Source organism: Mesoplodon mirus, assembly GCF_964341445.2.
Source record: "Mesoplodon mirus genome assembly, chromosome: 5".
In the NCBI taxonomy this organism is placed as follows: Eukaryota; Metazoa; Chordata; class Mammalia; order Artiodactyla; family Ziphiidae; genus Mesoplodon; species Mesoplodon mirus.
The window spans coordinates 18,665,310-18,688,912 of record NC_138980.1 but is presented as its reverse complement, the minus strand read 5'-3'; the positions used below and the strand labels follow the sequence as shown (position 1 = coordinate 18,688,912).

At 51.8% G+C, this 23,603-nt stretch overlaps 1 protein-coding gene across 6 annotated transcripts in view; it reads right to left on the bottom strand.

The window, feature by feature from the left end:
* HRH2 (histamine receptor H2) overlaps window positions 1–23,603 on the bottom strand; it is a 47,859-nt gene that overhangs the window by 8,987 nt on the left and 15,269 nt on the right. For 4 of the 6 annotated variants that reach the window (XM_082622080.1, XM_082622077.1, XM_082622078.1 and 1 more), the window contains one exon: window positions 12,388–13,972. In XM_082622080.1, coding sequence (XP_082478206.1) covers window positions 12,388–13,463 — 1,076 coding nt within the window. In that variant the 5' untranslated portion in view covers window positions 13,464–13,972. Of the gene's footprint in view, window positions 1–5,234; window positions 5,376–12,387; window positions 13,973–20,511; window positions 21,088–23,603 lie in introns of those variants that run through there. The other 2 variants (XR_014294151.1, XM_082622079.1) reach the window with 2 other exon arrangements.

The following is a 23,603-nucleotide window of genomic DNA, read 5'->3' as shown; positions in this document are numbered from 1 at the left end:
AGCAAATAAGTGGTGGAGGACTGAAAGAGCCCAGCTTGGCCCACCTGCAAAGCTGGAGATTCCCTGCCCCCACCTCCCCTCCCCGTCCAATGCATGTGGACTCTAGGCCATGCTCAGATCTGCCCAGTCCCAAGGGAGATCTTGCGTTTACCCTAAGTAACCTCTATTTGAGACTGGCTGGCTTGCCCAGTCCTCTCCCTGAAACTCTGTAATGTTTTTTAAAACCAAAGGAAACCCCCAAAACCCTGCCCACTCACGTCAGTGGGTGCTCGGAAAAAGAACCCACAGTGCCCGAGGCAACTCCTAAAGTCATGTCCTATCACTCACTCCATCCCACCCCTCTGAGGCAGGCAAAAGGTCATGCCCATTTCATCGATGGGAAATGGAAGCTCAGAGAGGCTGCCATTTGCCCAAGGTCATCCAGGTGGGTAGGGCGCTGCATCCTGGGCTCAGCTCCTGGCATCACTATGCCAGTTCTTTTGACTGAAGACTTACTTGCTCTGTAGGCTCTGAACGGCTCAGGCCCTGGACGTGGGCTCACCTCTCTGATGGTTCCTCCTCAGCCCCTTCTTCTCCCTCTTCCCTGCCCCTCTGTCCATCCTTAAATGCCAGAGACCCCTTCTCCTTGCCAGCTATACCTCTGCCTTAGTCAGCCCCCCTCACAGCCCTTCTAGGACCCTCCCCCTGCGTGACGTCCAGGAAGTAATGCCTTCAGAGGTGGCTGGTGGGCCCCCGTACAACCAGTCTAGAAAACAATTAAGCAAAGTGTAACAAAAGGCCTCAAATATCCCTCTCCTTCCACCAGTAATTCCGGTTCCAGAAATTCAGTTTCTGGGGAAATAATTTGAAAGAAACAGAATGTTCTCTGCATGGAGATGTTCATCACAGGATTGCTTATAAGAGCAAAAATAACGTCGAGACAAGGACAAAATACAACAATAGGGGAACATTTTAGTCAATCACGAGGCTCCTCATGGAGCCCCATGCCTGCCAGTGAACTGCTGTGGACGACACTGTTCTCGGGCCTGTATATCTATTCCCTCCTCGAACCCTTAGAACGATCTTTTGAAGTGGGTACTAGCAGCATCCCCATTTATAGATGAAGAAATGGAGGCACGGAGAGGTAACATGCCCAGGGTCAATCAGGCAGTCTGACTCTACCAGGCTCAACCATTCCCAGGGCAGTAGTGGTTACTAGTCACCATCACCGGCTAGTTAGGTGTTGAACGTGGGCCAGTGTGTCAGGTGTATGGTGCATCGCTGGTGGGGTGGGAGAGGATACTAATTTGAGATGTAGTGGGCTTGTCCCCATTGTCAGTGCCAACCCCCACCCCACCCCGCCCAGCCATTCAGGCAGTGACTCGGAACAGAAGCAGAAACAATGGTGAGAGAGTTCAAGGGCATTTGGCTTTCAGGAGCCTGTGAGAGCAGTTCCCCACCACCCAGAGAGGAAGCTGGGGCAGGAGGCTGAGTTAGCTGCTAGAGTGGGCCCTGCCCCCAGCCTCTCCTTTGGGGGTCAGAATGCTCACTGGAGGTGAGGTGAGGGTCTGAAAGTAGAGGGGCTTGTGTCCTACTTCCTAGGACAAGGGGGTGGGCCTGCAGACATGGCCATGAGGAGGCTTCACGGAGCTCTGTACCCCAGTTCCTCTGCTCTCACATGGGGTACAAGAGGCCCCTAAAATCTCCCATACCTACAGTGAGTCCTAGCTTGTGGCTGGGCCTTGGGGCCTGCCTGCTGGGGTATTCCTGGGGGCCTGGGGGCCTGTAGCAGAGGCCGAGGACCTTGGGAAGGTGTGGTTCTTCCTCAGCAACGCAGGGAAAGCCTGGAGCAAGCCAGCTGTGTCCCCAGCGCCCAGGCATGGCATGGGCACCATGGATGGAGAAGGAAGCCGTGGGGGCCAGACAGCCTCCAGGAGCTTAGCTTGCCCTGGAGGGAAGGAGGGGCAGTGGAGAGACTCTTGTATTGACTGGGTTCAACTTCCAAAGTCACCACGCTTACAGCTGGGAGTGCCTGAGAGCCCCTGACCTGGAAAATGTACGTTTTCCTGCCATCCGTGAAGTGGTGGCCTGTGGGCATCCAGAGCAGAATGAAGCAAAGAATCTTACACCTGAGTGGACTCAGCACTCTGCTCTAAGCTTCTGTCCCAAGCCAAGCATTAACGCCCTGGGTCCTTTTCCCAGCCCTGGGAGGGAGGGGCTGGGATGATCAGTCCTACTTTTCAGATGGGGACAAAGTTTTAGAAAAGGAAGCACCTGCCCATCCGTCACCTTCCCATCGTCTGTGAACCCCCGGTCCCTCTCTCCCCGCCCTGTCCCTCCGTTCCTCCCCCACTTCCAGCCCCCTCTGCCTAGGATGGCACCTCTAACCTCTGTCCTTCAGCTTAGGAAACTCCTGCTGTCCCTCAGGACTCAGCTGCGCCATCACCCCTTCCAGGAGGCTTTGCCCGATTCCCGGGCCACCTCGGGGACCTCTTGGTCCCCATTCCTGCCAGGTCCCAGCACTTATCCCACAAGTCTGTACCCTAACAGCTCATCTCATAGATCCACGAGTCACCCCCTTTACCCACTCCTTCCCCCGACACACACCCTAGGGGAAGGGGCACTAAAGAACGACTGAGTGAATGAATCAGTAAGACTCAGCAGCTCCTAACGCAGAGACCTGCTTAGGATCTCCACATGTGGATCCTCTTGTCGCCATGATATCAGGACCACATCTTTCATGAGTGACAGAAAGGGAGTACGGAGCGTGACTTCAGGGCTTGTGTAAGATGGCAAGAGGAATGGAGTTTCTCTTTGACTTTCAAAGTTCCATTTCAATGATGAGGAAGTATTTATAAATATTCTGTGTTTCCCAAGTCAGCGTGGAAAAGGGAAGTTCCCCCAAATCCTCTGGGTGCTGGGGAATGCCCTGCTGCCCACCCAGAGCGTCTGTCCCTGGGTGACATTGGCATGTGCTCAGTCCTGGAATGAGGAAGGCCTGAGTCTCATCCACCCGCCCGTGAGTCCCAAAGCCTGTGGCCCTCCCTGCAAGCTGCAGCCTTCTGCACGATCAGATGTAGACAAGCAGAGCCACATGCCACTTTTGGGAGCTGGGACAAACTCCCCTGCCCCCAACCTCCCTGCCCAGAGATGGACAGGGAGGGAATGGTCCTCACTTCTCAGGGGAGCCTCAGGCTGGGAGAAGAAGACACAAAGATTTATTCAGCCTTGCATTAAAAGGACACCCTAGGGCTTCCCTGGTGGGGCAGTGGTTGAGAATCCACATGCCAATGCAGGGGACACGGGTTCGAGCCCTGGCCCGGGCAGATCCCACATGCCACGGAGCAACTAAGCCCGTGGGCCACAACTACCGAAGCCCACGCGCCGTGCTCCGCAATAAGAGAAGCCACTGCAATGAGAAGTCCGCGCACCGCAACGAAGACCCAACGCAGCCAAAAATAAAAATAAATAAAATAAGTTTATTTTTAAAAAAAAGGACACCCTAAAATACCCATTGGGTCTCAGGCACACCCCGTCCCTGTCCCCTGACACTACCACAAACAGCTGCTGTAGGTTTAATGAACATAGCATCACCCTAAAACAGAGAGCCCTGTGACTCACTGCTGTTTCATTAAGAGCAGTGACATCTGCTAGAAGCCTTAGCTCTCTTTGACAGATGAGGAAACTGGGGCTCAGAGACGGATGTGATCTTCTAAAGGCCATACAGCCTGTCCGTGGCAGAGGCAGTGAGAAACCCCGGTCCCCTGTCTGCCAGGCTGGGTCTCTGTAGGAGCTCTGTCCTGTACCCAATCTGCGTCCCTACCTGCCTGTGACCCCTGCACTCAAAGCTCAGGTTGCAACAAGGACATGTTTTACTGAATTTGCCTGCATACTCAGGGTGATTTATTAGTATGAAAAACAGGTTCCTCCTTGCCCTCGCCAGAAGATTTTTGACACAAACACAGTTGGGGGTTTGGCATAATTTCTCTTGTTAAGCATTTATATATAATTAGTGTTGGAATGGTCCCCTGAGATGGATCCAAGCCCCCCATTTTCAGAGGAGGGACACGAGGCTCAGGGTCAGGGTCCAAACTGAGCGATTCAGTGGCACAGCTGAGACACAAGGCCACAGAGCCTGCCATGGACTTTTCAGCTGCTCCTTTACAGAGGGGCCACAGGAGGGAAGGAGGGAAGGAAGGAAGGAAGGAAGGAAGAAAGGGAGGGAGGGAGGGAGGGAGGGAGGGAGGGAGAGAAGGAAGAAATAAAGGGAAAAGAAAGGAAGAAAGAAAAATTACCCCTTACAAGCATCTACCCTGTGTCGGGAGCTTTGCACAAATCAGTGCTAAGCCTCATCACAATCCTCACAGGGAGGTATTTTTATCCCTATTTTGCAGATGAGCAAGCTGAGGCTCAGAGAGGGCAAGCCACCTGCCTAGAGTCAAGGAGTCCGCAAGTGCTGGGGCTGGAACTGGCACCCTTTCCTTTCCCCTACACCAGCGGTTGGCAGACGATATAGGCTGTGGGCCAAATTCAGCCCACCACCTATTTTGTTGAAATGGTTGAAAACAAAAGTGAATAGAAGAATAACATTTTGTGACTGGTGAACATGATATGGAACTCCAATTTTGGTGCCCATAAATAAAGTTTTATTGGAAGACAGCCACCCCATTCATTTAAGTATTGTCTGGGGCTGCTTTTGTGCCATACCACCAGGGTTGAGTAGTGGTGACAGAGAGCATAGGTGCCGTAAAGCTAACTTATTTACTATCTGGCCCTCTGCAGAAGAGGCTTGCAGAGCCCTGCCCTCCACCCTGCCGTCTCCCAGGGGTCTGGAAGGTCTGCAGGGCCTCCCTGTGGTTGCTTAGGCTGTTCTCTGCACAAGAGCATCGGGGCTGAAATCCAGACCTCTTTCTGCTTGCCAAGCTGTGTGGCCTGGGGCTGGGTTCCCTGGAGAAAGGGCTTTCTCTGAATTTGTTCACCTAGAGTGTTCACCTTTTTCTCCTGGGTACGAAGCTACTAGCAGCGGCCCCGAAGGCATGGTTCGCCTTCCCTCCCCTTCACAGCCCCTGGGAAGGCAGCTCCATAGCAGTCCTGTCAGATCTGCTGCACAAGGAACCAGAAGGGAAGGTGGGGAAAGGGCAGGGGCAGGGGTCTGTGCAAAGCCAGGGAGGGAGGGAGGTTGGCGGGGTACTGGCGGGGCCTCCAGCTCGCTTCAAAGGCACAATCACCAGGGAGGTAAAGGAGGGGTTCTCTACCTTTCAAGTGACTCCTGGTGGGGGCCACGATTTATTCTCCTTGACTTTTGAGGTTGTAAAAGGCTTCCCACCTCCTCTCCCTCTGCTCTTCCCCTGACTTCCTCTCCAGGGCTGGGAAGGGGGTCTCACTCCCCAAACTCTCTGAAGAGACAGAAGATGAAAAGCGTTAATACCTTGTTGCAGCCGCTGCTCTGCCCGCAGCCGTGTAGAAGTGCAGGCCCCGCAGGCCTGAGAACGGCCTTTCCGAGCCCACCCAGGCGGGAGGTAAGGACGTGGGCCACCTGTGGGTCCAGAATGCAGCCTCCTTCCCCCCTCCCCAAGGGCCTACCAACTGCCAAGAGCTGCCATAAAGCCCAAGCACTCGGTGAAGGAGAAACGGGACCATGGACACAGAAGGGAATGGGGGGAGGGAGGGAAAGAAAACACAAAACAGAACGGGAAAAGGAAAGGAAGGAAGAACAGACAGAAAATAAAGAAAGAACCTCAACAGCATCATGCGAAGTGAAAGAGCCAGGCACAAAAGCACACGGATTATCTGAAATGTCCAGGATAGGCACACCTATAGAGATAGAAAGTAGATTTGTGGTTGTCTGGGGAATGCAGGGATCTGGAGGTTGATAGCTGAAGGCTACAGGGTTTCTTTGGGGTGATGAAAATGTTCTAAAATTGACTGTGGTGACGGCTGCACACCTCTGTGAACAGACCAAAAACCGGTGAACTGTACACTTGAAATGAGTGAATCGTATAGCATATGAAGTATATCTCAATAAAACTGTTATAAAAAAGAAAGATAGAAAAGGACAGAAAAGAGACAAAATGAAAAGAAAGAAAAAGAGAAAGAGATGGATGGCAAAGAAGGAAAATTCATGTCTGTTAAGTCTGTTAAAGCACCTGCCACCTGCCAGGAACTGTGCTAAGTGCCTGTATCCCTGACTCCATTTTATTCTCACAATTCTGCAAAGTAGGTCTGATAATTATCATAGTTTTATAGGTAAGGAAACTTCAGCTCAGACTGTCAATGACTTGTCTAACATCACCCAACCCCTAACTAGCGGGGGACTAGGGCTCATACTGGCCTCCCTAACTTCCACACGGAGGCAGGAAGACACCCCGGTAGCCTTGTGGTGGGACCACCAGGCACAGAGGGCAGAGGTGACAAAGCAGCAGCCAGCAGGACGCCAGTGTGCAGGGGGCAGCCAGGCCCCTTAGCTGGGGGTAGGGCGGGGGCTGGGGGGTGGTGGGGGAGAAGGTACGGGGACCAGCTGCTCTGGGCGCCTCTGCAAAGAGTGCTCAGAAAGGCCCCTTAAGAGATGCTGGAATCAACGTGCCAAAAAGTTAGCCTATTTCAGGACCCAAATGATACAAATAAACAAGTCTGGGCTCTTGAAGGGGTAAATTATGCAAAATCTCCTTTCTGAGCAAAGGTCCTTCTTAAGAAGTGTGTGTACATCAGTCATGTAACCTTTTTACTGCTAAGGGAATTGCAGCCTCCTCTGCCGGACCAGACTGGACTTTGAGCAGAAGATAAAGCCACTTCCACCCTCCCCCAGCCCCCAAACTCTGGCCAAATGGGGACATGGCGTGGAGACACAATGGACCACATCCAGGTTGTCTGAACTCTGGATTCCCACCCCAACTCTGGGATCCCTTCATCTTTCCTGGGAGGCAGGGTGAGGGGTGTGACTCTTTCCACCCACAGACTCTATGATTTAGAGCGGCCAGTAGATTCCTCTGTGAGGCCCGCTGCTGACACCACAACTTGGAGGGAGGCCCACAGTGATGTCAAAGTTAGAAAAGAGAACCAGGAATGTGTGAGTTCCCACTGTGTTCCTGGAACTTGGCATTTCGAGACTTGGTTCCCTGATCTCTAAAGCGACTGGTGGTATTAGTCACTTCTCAGGGCTCTTGGGGACCTAGAAGGAGATATTCATGCATTCGTTCATTCACTTATTCATTCAACAAATATTACTGGGCGTCCTGTGTCAGGCACTGTGCTAGGTGTTAGGCAGGGACCAACAGAGACGTGAGCCTGCCCTCAGGGAGCTTGCGGTCTTGGGGAGCAGACACAGAAAACAGATAGGATGTCCCAAGAGGGGTAAGAAGACTGCCTTGGGCTGAGAGGAGGGTGCGTGGGATGGGACGAGGCATGGCCTGGGGACAGGACCGAGGGGCCCAGAGGAGGCGTTAGGGCAGCGGAAAGAGTCGGGCAGGGCAGGGCCTTGTTGGTCAGGATAAGAACTCTGTATCATAGTCCAAGGGCACCAGAAGGGCAGAGCAGAGGCTCACTCCCAGCTGGAGGAAACACTCTCTCACTGGCAGCAGAAGGTGGGCGGGCCCTGGCAGTTCTGGCAAGAGGCCTGTGAGGGGAGAGAGCTGGCAGCAGGGGGGCACCTGTGGCTCCTGGCCTCCCTTTGCGCCTCTTTTTTCTGAGCTCTGACTCCAAACTCCAGCCCCTGGGAGGGTGACAGCCTCAAGCACAGGACCTCTGCAGAGAGGAGGAAGTGCCCGCCCGCCCTGGAGAGAGACAGGCTGGTGCTCAGGAGTCTTATCTCCCTACCTGGGGAGATTACACAGGGCAAGGGAGTGTATGGGGAAAGACCCAGGAGCCCTGGGAGGGGGTCCAGAGATACAGGGTCTACTCCCTGCCCCTCCCCAGCTTGCTCTGGGCCTCAGGTCACTTGCCTCCCTGGGCCTTAGTTTCCCCATCTGCTGTCTATGGGAGTAGCACTCAGAGCCTGGGCTAAATTCAAGTCCATTCAGCATTTCCTCATGGAAAGAGCCTGGCTTTGGGGTCAGACGGGCTTGGGCTGGAATCCTAGCTCTGCCATGGATGGATGAGGCTGTGTGGCCGGACCTCAGCTACTTTGCTCCCAGAAGCCTGCTGCTGGCTGGGGGCCCACAATTGAGAACCACTGTGCTGGAATAACATCCCTCTGGGAGGAGGGCCTCTGCTTCGCTCACTGCTACACCCCCAACAGTGCTGGCGTGTAGCAAATTCTTGGTGAGTGCTTGTGAATGAAAGAACTCTTGAGTGGTTTGTTTTGGTGGGGGCAGAAGGGGCAGGAGGGTGGGTGTGGGCCTGGGGATGGTGTCCGGAGGTGGTCAGGGACCAAATCATGAAGGGTCTCTAATGCTAAGCCAGGGAGCTGGGACTTGTGGTAGCTGAACGTGGACCCCAGACGTCTACACCCTCATCGGTGGAACCTGAGAAAGTTATCTTATATAGCAAAAAGGACTTTGCACATGTGATTAAGTTAAGGACTTTGGGATGGGGAGGTTATCCGGGATTATCCCAGTGGGCCCTAAATGTAATCACAAGTGCCCTTATTAAAAGAAGGAGGCAGGGCTTCCCTGGTGGCGCAATGGTTGAGAGTCCGCCTGCCGATGCAGGGGACACGGGTTCGTGCCCCGGTCTGGGAAGATCCCACATGCCACGGAGCGGCTGGGCCCATGAGCCATGGCCGCTGAGCCTGCGCGTCCGGAGCCTGTGCTCCACGACGGGAGAGGCCACAACAGTGAGAGGCCCGCGTACCGAAAAAAAAGAAAAAAAAAAAAAAAAGAAGAAGAAGGAGGCAGAGGGAGATTTGGCTACTGAAGAGGGGAAGGAGATGCGACCATGGAGGCGAAGGTCTGCGTGATGTGAGGAAGGGGCCACAAGCCAAGGAGTGCGGGTGCCCCCCAGAAGCCGGAAAAGGCAAGGAGACGGATTCTCCTCTGAAGCCTCCAGAAGAAACCAGCCCTACCAACATCTTGATCTCTGTCTCTTGATCTCCCAAATTGTAAGAAAAGAAATCCGTCTCGTTTCCAGTCACCAAGTTCACCGTCATTTGTTACAGCAGCCCTACCTTGGAAATGAATGCAGGCCTGTATTCAGTAGAAGCAGTGGGGGTTACTGAGCAGGGTCAGTGGAGCAGAAGGGGTGAGGTTGGGGAGCTGGGATCAGAGAAGGGTAGAGGTGACGAGGGGCGGGGTAAGGGTGGACAATGGGATCAGGAAGGGGCAGACAGAGCATCCTGCTGGGGAGATGGCTGCTGGCTGGCCTCAGGGCAGGGAGGACCAGACAGCTCAGCCACTGTCCCCTGGAGTCTCCCCTTGCGTGACTGTGCCGCCCCCCACCCGAACACCCTGCAACCTCCGTCATCACCAACCAAGGGCAGACACCTGGCCCCTTGGCAGGGATAAGAGCTCTCTGTCAGGTCAATGCTGGGTTTTGGTCCCAGATGGGAAGCAGGAAGGACACACTATCGGTCATCAGGGAAGCTGGGAGCCAGCCTTATGGAGGGCCACCCAAGTCCCCAGTCGCCCTGGCAGCCTCTACTGGAAAATCAAACTCGGGCTGTTCCTGGCTTCCTGGATCCCCATCCCCCCAACCATAGCATGAGGCCCTCCAACTGGTTCCCCAGCCTCCTCTGCCAGACCCCTCTGCGCCACGGCTGCTGTGTGTGACCCAGGCAGGCATGGCCTCTCAGCCGGCCTTGGTGGCCAGGGTGGCTGTGATGATCAGAAGAGGAGGTGGACGCTCCCTGCCCCAGCCTGCCCGGCACCCAGAAGACAGTTGGTAATGGGGCTGCTGTTTTCGTTTTTGCTCAGCTCTTGGTTTTGGCTGCATCATTAGCTTGTGTCCTTTGAACAATTTACTTAAGTTCTCTGAGCCTCAGTTTCCCCATCTGTAAAGTGGAAACTAAACAAGTATCAACTGCACAGGGTTGCGTGGAGAATGAAATGAGGCCCCGGGTCTAAAGGATCCAGCACCACCCTGGAGGAAGGGGTCTTTCCCCTCCGCATTTGAGGCTCAGCTCAGAGGTCTGCTCCCGGGGACGGGCTCTTTGGGCCAGGCGCTGCCTCCTCTGGCTGCCCTGCACACTGGGTTTCAAGCCTGGGCACGTGCTGCTCTGAACCGTGGCCAGTCTGTTCCTCAACCAGACAGGTGGTGAAGGTGGTGGCATGAGATGGGGGGCTGGCTTTATTTCCCTTTGCACCCTAGCATCTGGTACAGGGGTGGGGATAAGATGCCGTCACAGAAAGATTAATACATAGAAATAGTGGCAAACCTAAAACTGGTACCTAGTGGGTGTTCAGTGAGGGCTGCCCATTGCTGGTGAGTGCCTGCTCCATGTCTCCCTAAGGATTGGGGGTAGAGGCAGGCTATTAACCCGGGTCCCACAGGTAAGAGCAGTAGCAAGTGGGATGGCAACCAGAATGAACTTGTCAACAGCCTTCTCTAGAGTCCACACCCCCTGCTTTGTCCTTTGTTTGTTTTGTGAACTAAATTTGCTTTGTACCAGAGTCTGCTTCCTGAATGAGGCAGTGTGGGAGGACAGGGTCATCTTATCTATCAAGGCCAGACGTGGAAGCCTCCCCGTCTGCATTTTGGAGAGATGCCTTTAGGTGGCTTGGAGGATGGATTTGAGAGGGAGAGTCTAGAGGCAGGGAGGCCTGGAGGAGGCTGGATGCAGGAGCAATGAAGCTTGTTCCAGAAGGATAGCAGTAGACGGGTGGAGGGCCCAGGACCAAAGTCTATGGCAGGACACTCCACATCTGGCTCCTGCAAGGACCAGAGGGACACAAGGCCGAGGGTCCAGTTGGGCAGTTTCACCCCCACAATGCTCCACAGGGACCAGCACCCAGAGGGTGTGAGTGTGCAGAGTCCATCCAAGCTTTTCTCAAGTCCGATGCTCAAAGGTCGAGAGAGGACAAGTATCCTACTGGGGGTCATAGAGCCTATTGGCGCCCCTTAGCACATGTGTGCTTCAGGTGGCTCTGGGAGGTGACCAGGGCAGGCTGCTTGAGGACAGACCCCACATTCTATGAGATGAGGAAACTGAGGCCCAAGAGGGGCAGAGACTGGCTCAAGCCACAGAGCTGAGACCAAGGCTGTACCAAGACTTGCCATACCTGTCCATCAAAACAGATGCCAAAATGTCACTTCTACATCCCTGGAGCTCAGCACTGTTCCTGGCATGTGATAGGAAGTTGACAAATGTTTGTGAATGAATGAATGAATGAATGAATGGATAAGTCAGTCACACAGACCAGCATTCTGGGGGGCAAAGGCATGGTCTGTGGGAAGACAAAGGAAAGTGACATTTATTGAGCATTTGCATGTGTCAGATATTCTACCAGCATCCTTTCATTTATTCCTCTCAACAGCTAGGTAGAGCTTGCTCAGACCTAAAACCTTCTCTCCATGTGTGAGCTTCCTCAGGCCACTCAAGTCTTTGGTGAGGTAGCCCTTAATACCTTGCATGGGCTTTGTCAGCAGTGAATTGGTCTCAGTGTCCTTCTGATCCTGTTTATCTTTTCAGCCTGGGTCCCTCTCAGGGGTGGAGTCCTGGGGCATCCTCTCTCTTGCATCTCCTGCATCCCAGGTATCCAATGGTCTACAAGACAATTTTTTAATAGCCTCCTAGATTTTGCTCTGTTCTCTTCTCTCTCATGGACCAGTACCACAACCCCCTTCACTGCTGTCCCCATTTCATTCTTCTGGTCCACGTCTTAGGGGACAACCAGAGCCCTCTTTCCAAAGTACAAAGGTGCTTGCGTTATACCCATCCTTGCTTCTAATCCTTCCATCTTCCCTTAAGACCTACAGTACAATGTACAATCCTGGCTTTCAAGGCTTTGCCTTCCCAACTTGGCCAGTCCTCTTTCTCCTTCCACTTGAGCACCCCCAAAGTAAGAGCTGATGCATAAAGGGTGCTCAGTGATGGTGGGCTGAGTGGGGTCTCTGATTTAACCCCCAGGCAGCAGCATTATTACATGGCCATTTGAGGGCTGTCCTGGCAGATTTAGGTGAACACATGACCATTAACTAAGTGGTCGAGTTGGACCTCAAACTTAGGACTCCTGATTGTAAGGACAAGGTAGCTAGAAAAAAGGTCCACCAGTTCTGAGTCAGGGGAGCTCTATCCAGATCCCAGCTGTGCGGCCCTGGCCAAGTTCTCTGCGATTTGACTTGCTCCTTTTAAAAATGGAGGTAAAAAGTTCTACCTCAGGGGGTGTTTGGGAGGATGGAATAACATGAGGTTTGCAAAGGGCTCATGAAGAATTACCAGCACATAACATCCAAAGCAGCACCTCGTGAACAGCTGTTACCATGAGTGGGACCCCGTCCCTGTGCCCCGTCCCACACACAAACTGCCAGGGCAGTTACCTGTCTGTGGCTCCCTGGGGGGCCGTGACCTCTGTCCCACTCCACACCTGGAGCCTCAGGGGCCTCTCTTCCTGCCACCTGGGTCCTTGGCTTGGAATCCTCATCAGCTGAGAGCTGTTGGACTTCAGAGAAGTTCTGTGGGTGTTGTGGTCGGTGGGGCTGCGGCAGAAGAGCTGCTGGTATGCCGTGCGGAAGTCTCTATTCAGTGCAGCGTACAGGATGGGGTTCAGGGCTGAGTTGGCATAGCCCAGCCACAGAACCACGGCTTCGAAGGTCTCGTTGATGGCATTATCCCCTTTTAGCCCACGGTAAACAAACACGGTGAAGTAGGGGAACCAGCAGATGATGAAGGCCCCCATCACGGCTGCCAGGGTCACTGTGGCTTTGTGTTCCCTGATGGTGGCTGCCCTCCAGGAGCCGACGTTATGGATCCTCTTGGCCTGATCCCACGCGATCTTGAAGATGCGATAGTAGGTGATGCACATGACCAGCAGAGGCAGGTAGAAGGTGACCAGCCCGTCCACCAGGCCATACACCAAGTTGACCTGGACTTTGCACTTTGGGATGGTGTGATTGGCACTGCTGGTCTCAGTCCTGCTGTTCCATCCCAGGTGGATAGACAGGAAGGATAAGGTGATGGAGATGACCCAAATTAAGACCAGGGAGATGGTGACACGGACAGGGGTGACCAGCATGGGGTAGCGCAGGGGATCTGTGATAGCGCAGTACCGGTCGAGGCTGATCATGCAGAGGTTGAGGATGGAGGCCGTGCAGAGCATGACATCTAGGCTGGTATAGATATTGCAGAAGACCTTGCCGAAGGTCCACCTGCAGGACAGCTGGTGGAAGGCCGAGAAGGGCAGCACCAGGAGGCCGAGGAGCAGGTCAGTGATGGCCAAGGACACGATGAAGCAGCTGGTCAGACTGCGGAGCCGGCGGTTCAAGCCCACCGCCAGGCAGACGACTACATTGCCAGCGATGGTGATGAGGATGAGGAGGGTGAGGACCACGCTGACGGTGATCTTCAACGCAGCAGGGTCCAGGCAAAAGGAAGAGGTTGTGCCATTGGACTCCATCCTGGGACCCTATGGCTCCTTCCCCTGCCTCCGGCCCCCGGTTACTTCTCTTCCAGCTCCCCAAAGGGTCAATTATGTCAACCACTGGGCTCCAAGCTACCCAACAGAGCCAAGAGAAGTGTCCAAATGTGGAGAGGCTGCAATGACCGATCCAGTGCTGTTTTTCTAGAAATAAATAAAGCTGGCTCTTAGGAGGTGTTGGGCATGAGTATGAAGGAAGATGAGGGAAACTAGTCCTTGAAGCAAGGTTCCTGGTTCAAACCCCAGTCCTCAAATGACCCCTTGGCAGAGCCGGCTTCCTCCTGGGACTGAACAGGTCTCCACTCTCCAGGTTTTGCATAGAGACTGACGCACTGGGGCATGAGTCTGGAGGTGGCTTTGGTTTTATTTGGGAGGCATCAGGTGGAGACATGGCTGCAGCCTTCTCCATAGCGGGCGGCTGCTCCCATCCAAGTGACAGGGGTCTAGCACTGTTGCCTCTCCCTCTGGAGTCCACTGGAGAGCGTGAGCTAGAAATGCAAAGATTGAGTATTGAGCATGTTGAAACCAGACCGAGAGTGTGACCTGATTCAAGACGAACCCTTCTAGACCTTGACCTCCTTTCGAGACACCAGGAGGCATGGGACCAGTCCGGCACCACTCCTTAGAAGGGACAGAAGCAATGAAGATACATAGCAGGAGGAGGATGGGAGGCAGGATGCAAGGGCCTGGACCACCAAATCATCATGTGAGATACAGTTGGAGGGGCTAGGGTTGTTTATACTAGTGAAAGAAAGATCTAGACACAGACTCTAAGCTCCATGAAAACAGGCGCTGTATCTGCTTGTTCACTGCTAGTTCCCAGTGCCTGGCCCCACCAGTAGGCATTAAGCCTATGATGAATAAATGATAAAATGAATGAAAAAATAAGCAAATGTAATACATTTACTCTGATAAAGCACCGAAAACGGTGTTCCACACTCTCGTTTTACAAAATGTCACCATACTCTAAATGCGGAGCCAAAAAACTTTTTCAGGAAAGGGCCAGGTAGCGAATTTTTTCTATTTGCATTCTTCAAGGTCTCTGCTGCAATTACTCAACTCTTGTTTAGTGCGAAAGCCCCTCCACAGACAATGTGCAGATGAGTGATCATGGCTGTGCTCCAAGAAGACTTTACTACGGACACTGAAATTTGAATTTTACATCATTTTCACGTGTTGCAAAATATTCTTCTTCTTTTGATTTTTTTTCTCAAACTCTTTAAAACAGTTTCCAAGCTAAAAATGTAAATGCTATTCTTAGATCATGGGCTGCACAAAACCAGGAAGAGGACCAGATCTAGCTTGCTGTTGTAGTCTGCCAACTGCAGCCCCCCTCCACACCCGCTCTTAACATCTCTCTAAACCTCACTTTCCAGGTCAGCTGGTACAGAACTCACTCAGTCTTTCTAATGGCTGCACGACAGTCCCCAGGACGGCTGGCTGTGGTTTCTTTATCATCACTCTATCACAGGTACTTCGGTTGTTTCTAGTTCCTTCCTTCCTCCTTCCTTCTTACCTCCTGTCTCACGGCAAACATCACTTCAACAGAATGGCTGCACATGCAATGCTTCTTGGTTAAATCTCAGGTTAAATTCCTTCCTACTGGTGATATTCTATGATTCCAATTGATGTAAAACAAGCTAAGGCCCTGTTTGATTCCTGGACCCTTTATCTCAAGCTGATCCTGGTTTTCCAGAGAGCAGCCAGCAGGCAATCTCCTGGGATCCGGGAGTGTGCAGAAAATCAAGCTGACAGTGGAACCCCTCTCAGAAACAAGCTCATTACCATCTGACATAAATTAAGCCTCCCCTAGGCTCTTGCCTGGAGGGGTTTTGCAACCTGAATACGAGAGGCATCATTTAGTCATAACCACTGAGTAGGGGCAGGGGTCACGGCTCCTGGTCACCTTCTGCCACTCTAGCAGGCTGGGCTAGAGTGGTGGTTCCTTTTTTCTTGGAGTTTCAAATAAGAACCACCCCTGTCATGTTTCTGTCTTACAGCCTAAGTCCCAGAAGTTTCCAGGGACCTTTGTGAAGGCAGGAGCTTTTGCCAATCTGTGGGTAGAATGATGGCCCTAGAGGGTCAAGGCACCCCAAGATCCCTGTTATCATGGTCACCGTCATTGTCACTATCACAGTTAATATAAAAAACACTTTCCTGAACTTTCCTTTCAAATGTTAAAAGCAATGACATGCTTATTGCAGTAAACCAAGGGTCCTGAGGTATACAGGAAGGGCCAACTATTTGGGCCATCACATACCCAAGCCCTCACACCAGGGAGGTGACTGTTGCTCACCATTTGGTGTGATGGAGACCATACTTTCTTTCTCTGAGGCTCAGCATGTACCAGACACATGTAGGACACTGTTTTATACACACTATACACATTACACTGCTACTTCTTTTCCTCATTTCTTTTAAAATTCCTATTATATGATGGACACCCCTCTGGATCACTTAGATCTAACTTATTCTTTTGGAAACCCAGGCTGTGGCAATACAACCACCACCATGAGAAGAGCCATGAAGGACGTCTGCGTCAGCAGGTGTGCGAGTCGCAAACAATGGGAGACAAACTGAGTGTCCATCAGCAGGGGAACGGTTCAACCAAGGATGGCACATCTGTACTGTAGAAGAGTCCTGGGCAAGGTGATATCATACATATTAAATGAAATATCATCTCATCCTCACAATGACCCCCAAGTGAGGGGAATCACTGTCTCTATTTAACAGTTGAGGAGAGCAAGGCTTGGAGAGGCCACGTGACGTCTCCCCCCTAGTAAGTGTCCAGAGAGCCTGGATTCAAACTCAGCTCACACCCTTCCAGCCTGCCTTCATGTCCATTCTTGCACCAGACTTCAACTTGTCCTTCTAAGTGGATCTCACCAAACAGCCCTGTAACTGTCCCCCTAACTCTGCCGTTCAGGCAACCAGGACTTTGCCCAAATGCAGCACGTCTCTTCCCTCCTGCCTTTGCCTTTGCTGTCTCCTTCACCTGGAGTCCTGTTCTTCCCTGTCTTCAATCAACGACTCCCTTTTCAAGGCCTGGCTCAAACATGTTTCCCCCCACCCATCTGAAAGTACAGCATTCTTTTGAAACCCTTAGAAAGCTGAAATGGTGTAAAGCAAAGAAGAAGTTATCTTAGGACACATCTTGCCAACGGATGCAGAAAATAAATCGAGATAAAGCACAGATGCTCAGACACAGTTCACAGCTACGGGGGCTCAATGTTGAGATGCTGAATGTGGTTCCTGGGGAAGGAGTTCTGGGGGGGGCACCCTATGCTCGGGGTGCAGGCTGCCTCTATAATGGTTTACCGCAAGACAAACCTGAACGCTATTTTTGCTTTTCACTTTTTTTCATAAAACAAAAATCCTCCTTGGGTTTCTTTCAGTTAGCAAAAACAGGTACTAATGTAGGTCTTTTGTAAAAGAGAAGTGGGGTAAAGTGAACTTTCAAAAAGCAGGTGCACCCTGAACCCGTCCTGAATGCCTGCAGGCAGGGGCACCCTCTCCTGCACTTTGTACTGAGTTATACTGCTGGCACCTTGCATTGTTAATATGGCTCTGTGTCTGTCCGTAAGCAGGTCCTGGATCTGGACCACCTCTCTCCACCTTCCATCCACCTATCCATCTGTCCTGCCCATCCATCCATCCAGAAAACATTTCTCGTTGTCTAAGGGAGAGGTCCAGGGTACACAGAGTGTGTGTGTGTGTGTGTGTATATGTGTGCGTGTGAAAATGATATGGAATTCATTAAAACCGGCTTCAGCCACTTCCTCTCCCCATCTCGCAGGTTGACCACAGATGCTGCAGTTCTATGTGTCACACTGCTTCCTCTTACATCCTCTCACCTTTGCCTTAAGGACCTCTGAAAAGGCACTTTCTGGAGAATTCGCTCATGGGTTGCTGTGCCCCTCACTGCTCCCTGGGGAAGCTTCTGACCTTCACCTACAGTCATCACCTACCAAATGTGGCGGTAACAAAAGGCAGGGCCCGCTCAGTCTGACTCATCTCATCAAGTGCCTCTGGGAGGCCACGGTGGCCAATTGGCCCTGAAGAGCAGCCACAGCTGAGTATGTTAAGTGCACTCAATGTGCTCGTAGGTGTGTATTAAACCCACTGTGCTGGGCTCTGCCCGGGGAAGTCTGCTTTGATCACTTCCCATTACCAGCCTTGGTTGCCTTTAAGTATAGATAGATCTTTGATGTGACATTTAAGGTTCTTCCTGACCTGGTTCTCTCTTCTCTCTTTAGCCTTAGCTCCTGCTGCCGAGTGCCCTTTAGTTGGACAACACTTTGAGAAACAGCTCTGGTGGCATTTAATTCCTCCTGGTTTTGAAAGTCATAGGCCCATTCTGACTCTGTGCCTTTGCACATGCTATTCCCACTGCGTGGAGTGCCCTTCCTCCCTTCCATGCCTGGGGAACTCTCACTCTTCCTTCAAGACTTGGCTTCCTCTGTCACCTCCTCCAGGAAGTCTTCCAGAGGTACTTGCTCCATCCCCTCTCACTTTTACCCCCCACTTATACCCACCTCTGGCAGAGGCTTGTGATTTCTGGGGTGCACAGGAAGGAGGGGTTCTTTAATCCCAGTGGGTAGAATTCTGAGTTTCCAGAGCCCTAGGAAGATTCTCCCCTGAGTGTAATCCTTGGTGGTTCCCCATCAGAATGTGTCTCCCTAGGAATGAGTTGTGGTGGGTGGAATCCAGAATATCATTACCCTCCTCAATCCTCCCCTGTGGCAGCAAAGAAAATGGGGGCTTGAAGGGTTGAAGGTCACCCCACCAGTGGAGGTATAGCCCAAAGGCCAACCAGGTCTGCCTGATGCCCCAACTCCCTTCTCACTGCTCCTCACCCACAAAATCCCAGGAGAGATGCCACTGGTGGTACATTCTGTTTGCCAACAGAGGGGCGAGGTCATCTAGAGGTTAACTAGTCTGGGGGCTGGAGTCTCCTCATCAAATTTTATCAAACCAAGTTCAACACTTTTCTCTTTTCATTAGGAAGTAAAATGAAGCTCCCCTTTTCTGTTACCCCAGGCACAGCCACTGGGGGAGTAGCCAGCAATTTGGGGGAATCAGTTAAGGCTCCTTTGGGCTTCTCCCTTGACCTTGAAGATGAATCTGATTTTCCAGGCAATCATTTACAATTGTTTTCTTTAAACGATATTCAGCAGGCAACCACTGCGTGCCAGGCACCTTCTGGGGGAGCCAGTGGGCAGGTCTGCGGAGTAGGTCGTTTGATCCTTATTCTGCAAAAACTGACACTCAGGGCTTCCCTGGTGGCGCAGTGGTTGAGAGTCCGCCTGCCGATGCAGGGGACACGGGTTCGTGCCCCGATCCCGGAAGATCCCACATGCCGCGGAGCGGCTGGGCCCGCAAGCCATGGCCGCGGAGCCTGTGTGTCCGGAGCCTGTGCTCCGCAACGGGAGAGGCCACAGCAGTGAGAGGCCCGCGTACAGCAAAAAAAAAAAAAAAAAAAAAAAAAAAAAAACTGACACTCAGAGAAGTGAAGGGAGCCCCAGGGGCTGAAAGGCAAGGACTTAGACATTGGACAGATCTGGGTTTTAATCCCAGTGGTGTCATTTAATAATTTTGTGACCTCAGGCACAAGACTGCAACTTCTCCGAGCCTTAGTTTTCTCATTTGTAAAATGGGGATAATAATATGTCCTTCTTCACTTGGTGAATGTGAAAATGCAGAGAGAAAAGGTCTGTAAAACACTTAGTACCTGGTGCATGGCAGGTTACATTATACATAATAATAGTATAAGCTTATTATTTCATAATAATAAATATTATTTTTTTATTATTGTCTAAAGCAGCACAACCAGGAAATAGCATTCACGTATGTTCCATATATTTATGGAGTGCTGTTCAGGGGCAGACACCGTGCTGGGTGCTGGGGTACAGCGGTGAGCCCGGCAGACACATCTTGGAGCTTCTACGACAGCTTGGCGTGGGGCCAACTCACGGCAGAGCTGCTGATTTAACTGCAGTGTGTTGACAGTTTTATAAAGGGGCAGCATAGGGAGCCACAGGAGTGTGTAGTGTGGAGCCCTGACTTGGTCTGGGGGATATGTGAGCTGAGATCTGTACAGACAGGAAAAAGATAACTCAGTGAAAATGGGGAACAAGCAGATTTCACAGAGAATAGCCCCTATAAACACTTGGAGGCAGAGAGATGGTGGATTTTAACCACAGAACCATGGGAAGCCTCGGGAGTGGAGGGGGGAGTGTGAGCGCAGGCTGATGTGACTGGAAGGCAGAAGATGGCTCTAGGCCAGCTGTCCTGCTGGGACATCAGGCGCTGGGGGAGCGGCGCGGGGGTAAGCCCAGCTGGGCCCTGCTGGCTGCTCCCAGTTACCACCACAGGTAATGAGATGCTGGTGTCACTGGGCCCCTGGCAGGCAGTTCCTCAGCTTTATGAGCCGTAATGTCTCAGAACGCTCCCCCTGTCATTGGCCGTTTTGAATGTCCTGGGTACCTGGTGCCAAGGGCATCAGCGAATGGCTGCAGCATCAGACCCTCGGGAGCTCTGCCGCTGGCAGGAGTCCCAAAGGGGTCTGAGAGGTGGGAGTTACGTCAGCGGGGTGACTTTCATTCTTTAGGGAGGGAAGACGAGCCTTCCAAGACCCACAGTGGCCGCCGCACAGGGGGCGCTGACCCACGTGACTGAGGCCCAGACGGTGGCTGCAGCTCCACTTCCGAAAGGCTGACAGCACTTTGGGGCTCCTTCTTACCTTCACACAGGAGCCCAGGGCAAGATGTGGGTCCAGGGCCGGGAGACTAACCTAAAGGACGAGGTGGGTCCCAGCCCCCGGAGGTTCAGACACAGCCTAGCGGTGAGTAGCAGGGCCCGTGATGGGGGCAGCAAGAGGCTGTGCGAACTGGAGGAATGAGATTTGATGCTGTGGGTGGTGGCTGGTGACAGCTGTGTGCATGTGTGTGTATGCACATGTGTGTGCAGAAGGCAACGTTTTATCGGGCCTGGAAAACCCCATGAACATTAAAAACAGACTACTGACCCAGCAGTTGCACTTCTGGGAATTTGTCGTGCGACCTGGAAATGGTGTAAAATTGCCTGTGGTGACAGTATGCAGTGCAGTCATCAAAAGGACCGTTGCGGGCTTCCCTGGTGGCGCAGTGGTTGAGAGTCCGCCTGCCGCTGCAGGGGATGCGAGTTCGTGCCCCGGTCCGGGAAGATCCCACATGCCGCGGAGCGGCTGGGCCTGTGAGCCATGGCCGCTGAGCCTGCGCGTCCGGAGTCTGTGCTCCGCAACGGGAGAGGCCACAACACTGAGAGGCCCACGTACAGAAAAAAAAAAAAAAAAGGTGAAAAAGGACTGTTGCACTGGTTTGTTGTAGTTTTTAGATTCCACATATAAGTGTTATCATACAGTATTTGTCTTTCTCTGTCTGACTTATTTCACGTAGCATAATACCCTCCAAGTCCATCCATGTTGCTACAAATGGCAAGATTTCGTTCTTTGCTATGGCTGAGTACTATTCCATTGTGTATATGTACCACATCTTCTTTATCCATTCACCTGTTGATGGACACTTAGGTTGCTTCCATACCTTGGCTATTGTAAATAGAGCTGCTATGAACATTGGGGGGCATGTGTCTTTTCAAATTAGTGTTTTTGTTGTTTTCAGATATATACCCAAGAGTGGAATTGCTGGATCATATGGTAGTTCTTTTTACAGTTTTTTGAGAAACCTCCACACTATTTTCCACAAAAAGAAGCAGACTCAGATATAGAGAACAAACTAGTGGTTACCAGTGGGGAGAGGGAAGGGGGGGATGATATAGGGGTAGGGGATTAAGAGGTACAAACTATTATGTATAAAATAAGCTACAAGGATATATTGTACAACACAGGGAATATAGCCAATGTTTTATAATAACTATAAATGGAGTTTAATCAAAAAAAATTGTGAAAAAAAATTGTGAATTACTATATTGTATACCTGTAACTTACATCATACTGTACATCAACTATACGTCAATAAAAAATAAATTGCAGCCGCATAGCACAGGGAGATCAGCTCGGTGCTTTGTGACCACCTAGAGGGGTGGGATAGGGAGGGTGGGAGGGAGGGAGATGCAAGAGGGAAGAGAGATGGGGACACATGTATATGTATAACTGATTCACTTTGTTATAAAGCAGAAACTAACACACCATTGTAAAGCAATTATACTCCAATAAAGATGTAAATAAATAAATAAATAAAAATTAGAATTTAAAAAAAGGACTGTCACAGGCTTTCAGGCTGATGTGGGATGGATTCCACAGGTGTGGAGTGTGACATGCGAAAGGGGGAAACGTGTGTGTGCACTCGTGCATTGACACACAGACTGGCCCAGTAAGGGCACATGTGAAAAGGGACTGATTGCTTCCAGGGAGGGATATGGGGGCTGGGCAAAGAGTGGGGGGAAGACTTCTTTCACCATATGTCCTTTGGGACCTTTTGAATCTTCTTACCTGGGGTAGATGTCACCTATTGCCAAACTAACATCCAGGCCACACAGTTTGGAGGGTGGAGAAGGGAAGAGGGAGGGCACACAAGGTAGAGGGAACAACAGCAAAGGAAAGGCAGCTGTGTGCTCAGGTGATGCTTAGGAGCGGGACCTGGTTGATAGGGGCTCCAGGCCAGAGCTGGCGCTCGTTCTGCTCAGTCAGGAGCCCCTTAACAGTAAGTCCACCGCTCCAAGCTCATCACCCTCAGGGACCTCTCTCCCCGCAGTCACTGCGCAGGCCTTGGGCTGGTCGTCACGCCAGGCCCCTCCAATGCTTCCCCTGTTGTTTGCATAAAGATGCCAGTGCCTGCCAAGCCCTGGCCCTGCATGATCTGGGCTCTGCCAACCTCTCCAGCTGATTCTCAAGGTGGGGGTGGAAATGTAGCTGTGGATGGCGTGCTAAGGAGTTTGGATTCAGTTTTGAAGGCAATAGGCAGCCCTGAAGGTTCAATCAACAGGCCCGAGGTTGCCCAGGGAACTGGTAGCGTCTGGGACCCCAGATCTCTGGATCCTAATCAGCCATCCATCAATGAGGCCTCTCTCACTCACTAACATCTGTAGGATGCTTATTTCATAACACGCCTGGGGCTCTCTGCTCTCTGAACATCCTCTCACTTATGCTTTATTGCAACATCCTGTGGCAAGAGATCTTTTCCTCATTTTACAAATGCAGAAACCCAGGCTCGGAAAAGTTAAGTTGCCCAAAGTCTCAACATCACCAAGTGGAAAAGTCAGGATTTGAACCCCAGTCTGTCTGACTCCAGAATCCCTGTTCTCAGTTGTTACTATTTCACTTTTCCTATAGAGAAAGAAACTACCCTTAGGGCTTTTCCAAGAGACAGCTGGAGTGCCCTGGCATTTGCAGCAGAAAATACGTCCACCTTTGCAATAGCATTCCAGGGTGTCTTTGATCTTTGTCATTGCAGATTTCTAACTCTTTCGCCACAGTGGGCTGGACCTTTGGTAAAAGCCTCTTAAGGCAGTAACAGATTTCTGGTTGAGGCTGTTCATTAGAGAGAAAGGCCCTGGGTTGCTGGTGGTCTGAGTTTTGGTCCCACTCTTTCATTTGTTCTGAGCCACGAGGGTCCAGAAGCCAGGATTGTTTTCACTTCTGTTCTCAAGCTCATCTTGTCCCAAGCACGGCAGCCCCCCGGGGGCATCCCCTCTGCACAGCCTGAGAGGTGAACGGACCCAAATATTGTCTGGAATTTGGGGCGGGTTCTGTAACCGTGGCTGAAGAGCCCCACCCACCCCTTCGATGTGTGTCTACCAGCCCAGAAAGGGATGGTGGCATCAAAGTGGACATTTTCTTATGATGAATGTTATCACTCGAGCATCACGGTGAGGGGGAAGGTGACCTGGACCAGAGGCCAGGACACTTACCTTTTCCATTTACTGAGCACCCACAGATAATTTAATATCTTTGTGAGGCAGAGATTATTATTATTCCCATTTGACAGATGGTGAAACTCAGGTTCAGAGAGGTTAAGTCACTTGTCCAAGGGCACACAGCTGGTAAAGAGGCAGGCAGGGCTTTGACTGACTCCATAGTCTCTGAGTGTCCAAGCCAACCACCCCTCCAAGACATGCACCTAA